The 10,426-nt window shown below is 41.7% G+C and overlaps 2 protein-coding genes across 4 annotated transcripts in view; both read right to left on the bottom strand.

The window, feature by feature from the left end:
- Positions 1 to 2,534: 2,534 nt before the first annotated feature.
- TCF24 (transcription factor 24) lies at positions 2,535 to 7,086 on the bottom strand. The gene is made up of 3 exons (XM_024572113.4): positions 6,969 to 7,086; positions 6,000 to 6,415; positions 2,535 to 2,894 (listed from the first exon to the last, which is right to left on the bottom strand). The coding sequence occupies exons 2-3, from the start codon at positions 6,387 to 6,389 to the stop codon at positions 2,781 to 2,783; spliced, it is 504 nt and encodes a 167-aa protein (XP_024427881.1). The 5' UTR covers positions 6,390 to 6,415; positions 6,969 to 7,086; the 3' UTR covers positions 2,535 to 2,780.
- A 977-nt stretch (positions 7,087 to 8,063) lies between these two features.
- PPP1R42 (protein phosphatase 1 regulatory subunit 42) overlaps positions 8,064 to 10,426 on the bottom strand; it is a 39,889-nt gene continuing 37,526 nt past the window's right edge. For all 3 annotated transcript variants that reach the window (XM_024572504.3, XM_045181599.2, XM_045181600.2), the window contains one exon: positions 8,064 to 8,697. In XM_024572504.3, coding sequence (XP_024428272.2) covers positions 8,664 to 8,697 — 34 coding nt within the window. In that variant the 3' untranslated portion in view covers positions 8,064 to 8,663. The remainder of the gene's footprint in view (positions 8,698 to 10,426) is intronic.

Genomic DNA, 10,426 nt, shown 5'->3' with positions numbered 1-10,426 from the left:
TGAGCTTTCTCTCTCACATTGATGTTTCTCCTTTCCCTTCCTCTCTTTCTAAAAACCAATGAACATTTCCTCAGGTGAGGATTTTTTAAAAAGGAGGTAAGTGTATACTTTTAAGATAGCTTACTGATGTGTAATTGGCATATAATAAACTTCCCTGTATTTTAATAATCAGAAAAAGTAAACGATATTTTAAAAGTCTGTTGGAACCTACGCCTCCAAAAAGGCATTTCCTTCTCTCCCCAAATTATCATTATAGAGGAATTTAAGTGAATGTCATATCACTGAAAGAGCTGAGTGAACTGACAGAAATTTAACTGAGGGTTTCCCTTGCAGATTATGGAATATTTTGATCCAAATATACCCCCTTCCCAGTCCTGATATATACTCCATTAAGGACAGCATGGTGAAGAAGCTATGCTAAGTAGGTATCTACTAGAAAGATTTTAAGATGTACCTTAGGTAGTTGTTAAATAGCTACAGAGACAGATACAAATTTAACAGACTAAATTCATTTTCAAATTAGCACTTTGTTTTATTTTAGTAATATTCCTTACCCTGACCATGCACCATTAATTAAAACAGCATGCCCCCTTGAACTTTTGGGTGAAAACATGCAATTTCTTCTCTGAGATTTTCCAACCTACCAAAATCTGTTAACATATTTAGCAATTCACTAAAAAGTTATGAAAACCTATGACAGAAATATACTTTGGCATTAAAACATTTATAACTGGACAAGAAGAAATAAAAAGTAAAGGCAGGAGGGGGCGGGCAGGGGGAAAAAAAAGTAAAGGTAAAGTAACTATTTCACAGGATGACTTACAAAAGTCTGATAATTGAACAAAAGTCAATTTTTTTTCCCAATTAAGTGCTTTAAAAACTGTAGCCAAAGAGATCATTGGCAAGAAGGCCATTTTTCTGAAATTCCTGCCATCAAATTTAGTGTTTACAGTTCATTTTCAGGTAACTTTAAAGAAGTTGTGATTTCATTCCTTAAGATAGAAGATAATTCTTAGCACTTCTTATGCCAGTAACTTATACTAGTAAATGGCTGAATCCATTTCTCATTTTACTTTTTATCCCTTTCAATGTCATGAGTAAATACATTCACAAATGTTTAAATATACAAATTTTTTGCTACATATTAGTATGTACAAAGCTTTGATTACATATATTTTAAAGACATGCTTCCATCACATTACAAGCAGATATTCACATTAAAATAATAAAAATACCAAACTATCAGATATGAACCAAAACATGCTCATGTTCAGCGGAATCAATTGAATGATAGTTTTTGCCTTCAGATGGTCTTTTATTTCATTTCACTGCCAAAAGCTGGAAGAAAACTGAGGTGAGAAGAAAATAAAGTGGTGGTTCCACTACAGTATTAATTCAACCAAGCCCATTAACATGCCTTTCTATTTGCTAATCTTTAATTAAACTCAGCAACTTTAAAATGGGGTCACTGACAAATAAATGAACTTTCCGGTTGGAAAGTGAAAGAATAAGAGACTGAGGAAAAAAAACAAGAAAGGGAAATAAAAAGAAATGTAAGTCAACAAAGACATGACAAAAGAGACTGAGTTTTGTTTTGTTTTTTAGGTATTTCCATTGTACCCTGTTTTGAGATTCAGTATGTTCCTTGAACAACATCTTTGCTTCACAGCTCTGAGCCCCAAGAACCTGTTGAAAACTGAAGCCATGAGTACAATCTTTGGGAACCCAACAAACAGTGTGGGGGGAGAGGCCCAGAGCAGAGGGCCTTCCCTGGTTCTCGGTTCAGATCCAGCCTGATGTATCTCAGGATGGTCCCTCGGTATCCTCTGACCCCCTCGAGGTACAGATTAGTGCCAGAATTCCCAAAACAGACAGGATTTCTCCCATTTCATAATGGCCAAGTACTGAACAACTGATGAGGGTAGAAGCCTGGCCAAAGCTGTGACTGAGGGTCACCGGGGCTCACTCTCTCTAGGGTGGCTGCAACTACACCTGCTAGTCCAGGACCTGAAAGAGAGTGTGTGCCTATGGGGTGACCAGGGAGGAGGGTGATGAACCATGCTGCCCAGTGACACCCATCCGCGGCTGTTCACACTGGGATGCAGGGATTCCAGATGCCTTCCACAATTTGGAAACATAATTAGACATAATCCTCTAGGATGGTGGGTAAGCCAGGCCTATGAGGCAAACCATTTCTAATACTCCAATCGAGCTTTCTAAGAGGAAAAAATAACTAGTTATAGAGGTTATTGCATCATCACATTACCTCAGCAGTCTTTTCCCACACACTCAGCTGGAACTGAATAAATGATCTCACTCCTTCCAACTGAAATGGCTCCTTAGACCAACTGTAAGCATAGACTGGTTTTTACAAAAATGAAATATTAGTGTATTACAAACACAGCTTTTTTTTTAAACTAGGAGGACTATCAATAGATATCAGCTTTTCAGTTTGTAATAAACACACCATAGAAAGTGAGTGCATTCTGTGGATATATAATTTTTTGCTTTTGTGTGTCTTTTTTTCCCAATAGTTTCTCCTACTGTATGTAGTAGAGACTATCTCTCACACTGAATAGATAAGTTGTGTGTTTTATACAAGATTATGTCATTCCACATTTATGTAGATTGGACAGATAAATCTGAAAACCTAACTATGGATTCATATGTAAACTTTCAGAACTGATGTTTGTTATGTCTGATGTAATAAATATAGAGTTACTTCATACTATTTAAAAACAATAGACACCACTTTCTTTCAGTACCCATCAGGGGACAGCCTAAGGCTGTGAGTCTGCTGGAATATTGCCAGGATTCGCTTTATCTCCAGAGACAGAATGCTTCAGAAACTGACCAGTAGCACCAATGTATAATCTTGATCGCATGGGCCATTTCTGAAAAAGAATATTTAAATAAGAATACAAAAGTTAGTATCTATGACAGATATAAGATAATCTGTAATAATAATAATAATTCCAAATACTTCAATGCAAATGCAATCTTATGTAGCTATAACAATTGTAATTTTGAAGTCTAAGGGACAATATGAAAAAATATTTATTAATGCTAACTATAAAAATAAAAGTATAACTTGACTTTGATTATAACTGTATAAAATAATATGTGTGCATGTGAGCAAGAAATCATAGAGAATGAATGTAGTTAAGTGGAGTAAAACATATCTACCCACAATGTTATAATTTCAAACTAAACCTAAAACAAAAGCCTAAAACAAGATCCCTGGCTTTGAAGATTTTTTTAAAGTTATACATGATAAATGTTATGCATCTATACTCGTCAAAGAACTACAGTGAGAAGTGGCTAACTCGACTATCTAAACATTTTATCTAGCTAAAAACAATGTCCGGGAAGTTACAAATATTGTAACATGCAGATTAAATGTCTGGATATATTGCCGTGACACAGCTCTCTAATCTCTCAGTAATTACCATATTTGTATTCTAACTGTGACTTTTTTTAAATTCATCTTTCAAATGAACAACCTCTCAAACAGTATAATTTATTGTCAAATAGGCATGGTAATGGAAAAACATATTACATAAATAGCTTTTTCAGAATAGACCTTTCCTTTTTGGAGGGTGGTGTCATATAATCAGTTTAGTTCTAAGGTCCTTGGAATACTAAGGGTTACAATACCTTTAGTTAATCAAAAAGTACAAATTATCAGAATATTTTTATTTGCATTAGATTAATCAAAGATAGATTAATATTTAAGCATTTTTCGTAGTGTCTATAAAATAGTGTGTTATAGATGGTTTCCATTTGTACATAAAATCTTTTTCCTGTGAACCTGCACAGCACATGGTTACAGCTCTCTTATGGCACATACAACATTCTCCCTTGCGTATTTTAATCTTTGTCTCTATCCTGTGTTCATTTAGGGCAGGGATTGGGTCTTAACCTTAACTCTATGTACTCTGCTAACACACTGCTTTGCACATAAAGGCGCTCAGTAAATGATTTTAAAACAGCCTAGTCACTTGTTCAGCCACCATCAATTTCATTAAGAGGTAATCCTTGACTTTGTTTCGTTATCCCTGGGGTTGTCTTTTAAAATCAAAATAATCAATCCAGAGGACAAGTGAGATTTAGTTTTTCTTCAAGAGTTATAGGACTACGAAAGCACTTGGTACATGAATCAAGGGCAAAAAAACTTGTTAAATTTATTGTTACCCCAAAATTGCAGTTCTAACATTACTCAAAAAAGCAGTGTGAGAAACTAAGGTGGAAAACAATTTTGATTTCTCATCTGAATTACATCTCTCACAAAGAGGCATTTAACAAATGCTTTTTGTAGTAAAGACTACTCTGTTAAAAATGTCAAGTCAAAAAAAATCTAATATTAATGATATTTGAATATCAATCTAATGCACACTGTAACACAAACCCCTTATTTAATAATGAATGACTTTTCAGCTGAGATTGTTAAACAAGGGGAGAAAAAGTCAGTTGACAGTTGTGAGTATGCAAAACACAGAATTTATTCCTGTACTGTTTATTAATTATTGTACTATTTTCCATATGAACAACTTTAACTGTCTTTTGTTCCAACCTGTATATAACACATGAATGGAATGGAATGGGAACTTTAATAATTATACATAAATAATATTTTAAATTTAGTATTTAAAATAGGGTAAGACTATAATCATGTTGATTATATTTGCGAAGTAAATTTTGTTAAACTTCACCACAGAATTTTAAGCTTAGTTAATATTAGAGAGTGTACGTTTTACCACATTTCAATAATGATTATTCAGTAATTTATTGAATACTGATACACTTAAGGCTAACTCACAATTTTGTGTGTGTGTGTGTGGCCAAGTGCTTCAGAATGATGGAACCAAAAACTTGAAAATTTAGGTTTGGGAAATATAGGGAAGATGGCATATTTTGAACAGAAAGCCAGATCAATGCAGAATTTCAAAACAAGTAGAGGAGAAAAGGACAATGCAGAGTCTAAATACTAACCAATCTACCTGTTATGTAATGTAAAAGAAAATTATACAAAAACGGATTCTCTTGGCTAACTTTGTACATTACAGAATTTGAATATAGTATTTAATCAGCTCACTCAACATATATACCAATTTATTGTAAAAATTACATAAATATATTATAGTTTTTCTACTACTCTTAGTGGCTGTCTAGTCCATGATAATTAAACTTTATTAAAACGTACTGAAATTTACCCTGTGGGAATACAAAATGATCTCATTTTGTTCTTACCAGTTTTACAAAAAAAATTCAACATTGGTTGCCTAGGATTACTTAACAACAGATAATTCCATTGCCCCATATTTCATGAATATTTAATTCATGAAACTTCTCAAACAGCTGGTAAAAACGACAATGGAAATGTAATTGTGTAAATTAAAAACACTTAAAAACCCAAAGGCTTGCCATGGCAGGTGTGGCTAAATTGGTTGGAGAATCCTCCAGTAAGTGGGAAATTGGAAGGGTGAGGGTTCAGTTCCCGGTCCGGACACTCAACTGCGTTTCATCCCGGTTTGGAGGCCACACGAAACGCAACCAATCCATGTTTCTTTCTCACATCGATGTTTTTCCTCCCTCTCTCTCTCCCTTCCTTACCCTCTGTCTAAAATCAGTAAGGAAAAAACAAACAAACAAAAACATCTCTGATACTAAAAATTACCAGATGTGTAACCAAGCAAACTACCAGGCATCCCCGAGAAATCTCTCACGTGGCAAGGGCCTCCCGTAGATTGCATCCTCTAAGGCGCCCGAGACGCCCCTACCCGGACACCCCAGGTTGAAACCCACTACCTGCGAACGGTTAAGAAGAGCCGTTTTGCAGTGGGGACCTCTCGGGCCAAGTTCCCTCTGCCGATCTGTTCCCCACCTCACCCCGCGGGAGGAGTGAAAGCTCGGTGGCATCTGCTTGGGTGCTGGCAGACCGGGCAATTCAAGGTGCCCTGTTCCCTGCCCCAGTGCCGCAGTGCGCCCTGCCCGCCTACCTTCACCGGGTGCAGGTAGCCGTCGCCCCGCAGGGCGCCCAGCCCAGGGTCCGCCGGCGCCTCGGCGTCGTCCTGCAGGCTGCGGGTAAGGTGCGCGATGTAGGTGGTAGCCAGCAGCAGCACGTCCAGCTTGGACAGCTTGGTGTCGGGAGGAACGGACGGCAGCGTGCGCTGCAGCTCCAGGAAGGCGTGCCGCAGAGTCTGCACCCGGCTGCGCTCCCTCGCTGCGTTCGCCGCCGCCGGCCGCCCGCTCCCCGAGCGCCCACCGCCTCCCGCGCCCGTCGGCCCCGACCCTGTCCGCCCGGGGCTCGATTCTCGAGTGGCGGCGGCAGTGGTGGTGGGCTCGGAGCTGGCGATCAGGGGGCTGCCTGCGGGGCCGCCGCGGTCCATGGCGACGTCTCACGGCGTGCGCCCTGCTAAGGGCAGAAGGCGCAGTGAGGCTGGGGCCCGGGTCGGGCTCCACCGGAGGAGGTGCAGCCCCCTCGCTACTCCTGGGAGCCCGCTCGGCCGCCCGAAGTGCTGGGCAAGTTCTTAGAAAGAATTTGCTTTGATTGGAACGCGTTTGCCTCCCCGCGTCTAGGCAGACTTTGGGGTCTGAGTTCCTGGGCTCTCTACAAAGCCGAGGAGGGGCGCCGTGCGGATTTTCCGTTTCACGGACAAATTAAGCTAAAGTGCTTCCCTGACGGGAAAGGGAGCTCCGTTTCGGAACTTGTTCGCGCTTCTGGAATGTTACCCTGCCAGCCCCACAGTAAAGATGGTGCTGATCATTTCTGCGGAGCGTGGTACCCACGCCCGTCGCCCCTCGTACCATTTGCTGCCGAGGCACGGGACTCGGGGGTCAACAGCGGGAGCCCACGGTGATCTCTGCGGCAGGAGTGGAGGACCCCTGGCCTCACCTCGGACTAAGGAACCCACTACCCTCCGGGTCCGGGGCTGCGCCGCGCGGGAGGGGTCGGACCCGGCCCTCACCTTTCCCCGAGCGACCGTGTGGGGCTTTGCCCCGCTGAGCAGGCGGACGAGGAGCGTCGAGCCGGGTGTGCGTGGCCAGGGCGGCGCCGCTCATTCCATTCTAGTCCTACCGACGTCGACGGCCGCTTCCAGCCCCGGGTGGGCGCGCCTTTTATGCGGGCGTCCCGAGGCCAGGCGTGCGTACGGGCCAAACTCGGTTTTCGGCCAAGACCTGTTGAGGTCCGCGCCCACCTGGGGTGCTGTCCTGAGGGCCTAGTTCAGGCTGAGCCACCTCCTCAGCCGCGGAGAGCATTAATCAAACCGTCCAGCGGGGCGGGGCGGGGCCAGGGGGCGGGGCGTCCTGCTGGCCCCACCCTTCGCACTACCAGACTTGCGTTTGGCGGGACTCCCAGGAGCTCCAAGTTCCGCGCCTGCGGGGTGGGAGGCCAGAGGGGACGGGCCGGAGTCTGGGCTGTCGGACACCAGGGTGCTGAGCCCTGGCGCCTGTAAGACGAGCACCGAGCTCGGGCGGGAACTCTGTAGTTTTGTGGAGCGTGACCTTCAATTTCTGTGCGGCAGTGTGGAGTGTGCCGCTTCGCTGCGTTAGGCTTTTATTTCCCCACGAGGTAAATGTTGCACGTTGTCCTAAGTACTTAAAGCACTAGTCCCTCCACCTCGGTACTCCGTGACCGGTGTGTGAGCCGCGCAGAAGTGAACCTCACTTCTCTGGATCGCTCCAGCTGTCAGTGAAACAAGGAAATTTCCCAAACCCGAGTAAGCGGCCCTGGGTCTGCGGTCGCTTCTTCCCTGTGTGCGGACCCTTGACCGGCCATCCGATGCCCCTGCCCGGCTCCGCTTGTGTCGTTATTCGGCTGGAAAATTCGTCCTGGCCACGTCCCCGTGCGTGGAACTAGCTGAGGCGTCTTCCAGTGGGGGGCCCCGGGGAAGCGTGGCTGGGCCCTGGGCGGTGACGGACCCCATTCATCCAGGCGCCCTGAGCCCGCGGCGCCCCAGCCCTCCGCGGACTGCACGCGTCTAGGACCCCTCGCCTCCAGAGGCGAAGTGTGAGGGCACGCGGCAAGATTTTCTAGCAACTAATTAGTATATCCTTGAAACAGTGCCTACAATTCGAAGGGCAGGACATTTAAAAATCTTACTTGGGGTCAAGACGGAATAACAAATTCATGATATTCATAAAACTGCTCTTGTATATGCGACATTATTTCATACTTTACAACAGAACTACCAAGTACTACTTAGTAATGGTGGCATTTGAGTATATCTTCGTTCCACACTTCAGTGTATTAGTGAATCAGAATAGTCCTCAGGCTTTTATGTCAATTCCCATTCAATAGCTGCAATTAGATTTACACTTTAGAAGCACACACCTCCATTGGTACGAAAAAGGTTTACTTTCTAATGAATGAAAAAGCACATCTTTATTTTTCCCAGTAAATAATTTGTAATGAATAAAGCAATTGGAAAGCAATGTTTCAGACTCAGTGAAGAAGCAAATCAAACAAGAACTTAAAGGTTTTTCTCATATAATGAAGACAGATACCATATACAGACCACAAAAGATGATGTTGTCTAGTTCCATAAGAGTGAAAAAATCAAACGTTTCAGACTTCTTAAGGCTGGGTTGACTCATTTGTTACAAATTTTCTTTTACTTTTGGGTTATGGAGATGGTAAGGTTCATATACATTATTTTTTGTCACAGCCTGTCAGATTCCTTCAAAGAGAGATTCCTGTTAATAGAAGGACAGGGGCGGGGAACCAGCATTAAATTATTTCAAAAAGTTATCCGAAACAGGTAGCAAATGTAGAATCTACGACACAATAGCAGTAGTAGAGCTAATGATTAGCCACCAAACTGTGTAAATCTTTTAAGAATTTAAAGGAAGCAGAAACAAAGATTTTCACTCAGCCCTGGCTCTGTGCCTAAGACTCCCTCAATTTTGCACTCTTGGCATCTCACATCCTCCGCCTAGTCCAACCCTATGAGGTGGAGTGAGTGGTGGAGGGGGCACAATGGAGGAGGCTGACAGTGGCTGGCCCATGGCCGGCAGTGTTGCCCAAGTCAGGTTCCAAAGAAAGGACTGATGTAACTAGTACGACCACGCCCATCACCCCCTTGTCCTATCTGCTGCCAACCAAGTAGGCCCTCTGAATCCTGTGATGGTTCTAGATTTGTCCTAACTCCTGCAAGAAACCAGTATTTGCAGTTAAATTGAAAATAGGTGAAAATCTTCACATTTTCAACATTATGTCAATTAGTAACAGATAATGTATTGAACTCTTTATATGTGCTAAGTGCAAACCCTTTGAGGATTTTACATTTTACAGTTGAGGAAATATAGTTTGAGGGGATTATGTAATTTCTCCAAGGTCACACTGGCTAGTAAGTGGCAGAGACAAGATTTAAGCCAAGCAGACTGATACTATTGCTTGTGCCTGCTTGCTTTCTTTCTTTCTTTCTTTCTTTATTTCTTTTTTTTAACCATATTATTCTATTTAATATTTGCAGAGTTCTTCACAATCTGCAAAACACTTTTCAAATCTATTATCTCAATAAAGGGCATACTTTTAACTTGACTCCTTATTAACAATCCAGATACTATTTTCACAGTAAATCATTCTTTGAGGTTCTTGTCTTGGTTCCCAGAAAGTACATGGCTTTAGCGTGCTGTAAATTTCACAGGCCTTAAAATTATATTTGTCTCTTTTCCTAAATATGTCAAATTATTTGCCATCTTAACTCATTGTCTTTATAATGTAAAATAATGAAACAGCAGTGAAGAAAATATATTGCTTAGTTGTATATATGTATGCATATTATAACACAAAAGGTTTGATATAATTAGTGCTTTTTTCACCTTTCAATTATTTCCCTCATTATTTAAGATATAATTTTAGTAGTTAAATTCACCCTTTGGAGTACGTAGTTCAGTAAGTTTTGATAAACATGTACAGTCATGTAACCACTATTAAAATAAAATTTTGTGATATTCTTCCCCACCCCATACCTCAAATTCCCTTGTGCTGACCTTTGTAGTCATCCCCTAGTCCTTGGGAAGTACTGTTTTCTGCCTTTATGGTTTTGCCTTTGCCAGAATGTCCCAGAGTAACACAATATGTAGCCTTTAAGTCTGGCTTCTTGTGTGAATATAGGTCCATTTCATCTCAGAAAATACCAAGGAGTAGGATTGCTAGATGTGGGAAGTATATGTTTAACTTTATAGGAATATGTCAAACTATTTTCCGAAGTGGCTGTACTATTTTTGCATTCCCACCAGTAGTGCCTGAGACCTCTAGTTGTTCCATATACTCACTAGCATTACCAGATTTCTTCTTTGTATCTATTTTAATAGAATTTTAAAGAAAAAAATTGATCCAATATTTTAAAATCAGATAATTTCACAATCTAGACATCTTGCTTGCCAGCTGGTCTGATTTATCAAATTCAGCATATCTGCT

Source organism: Desmodus rotundus, chromosome 8, assembly GCF_022682495.2.
Source record: "Desmodus rotundus isolate HL8 chromosome 8, HLdesRot8A.1, whole genome shotgun sequence".
In the NCBI taxonomy this organism is placed as follows: domain Eukaryota; kingdom Metazoa; phylum Chordata; class Mammalia; order Chiroptera; family Phyllostomidae; genus Desmodus; species Desmodus rotundus.
This window is presented reverse-complemented; position numbering and strand designations above follow the sequence as displayed.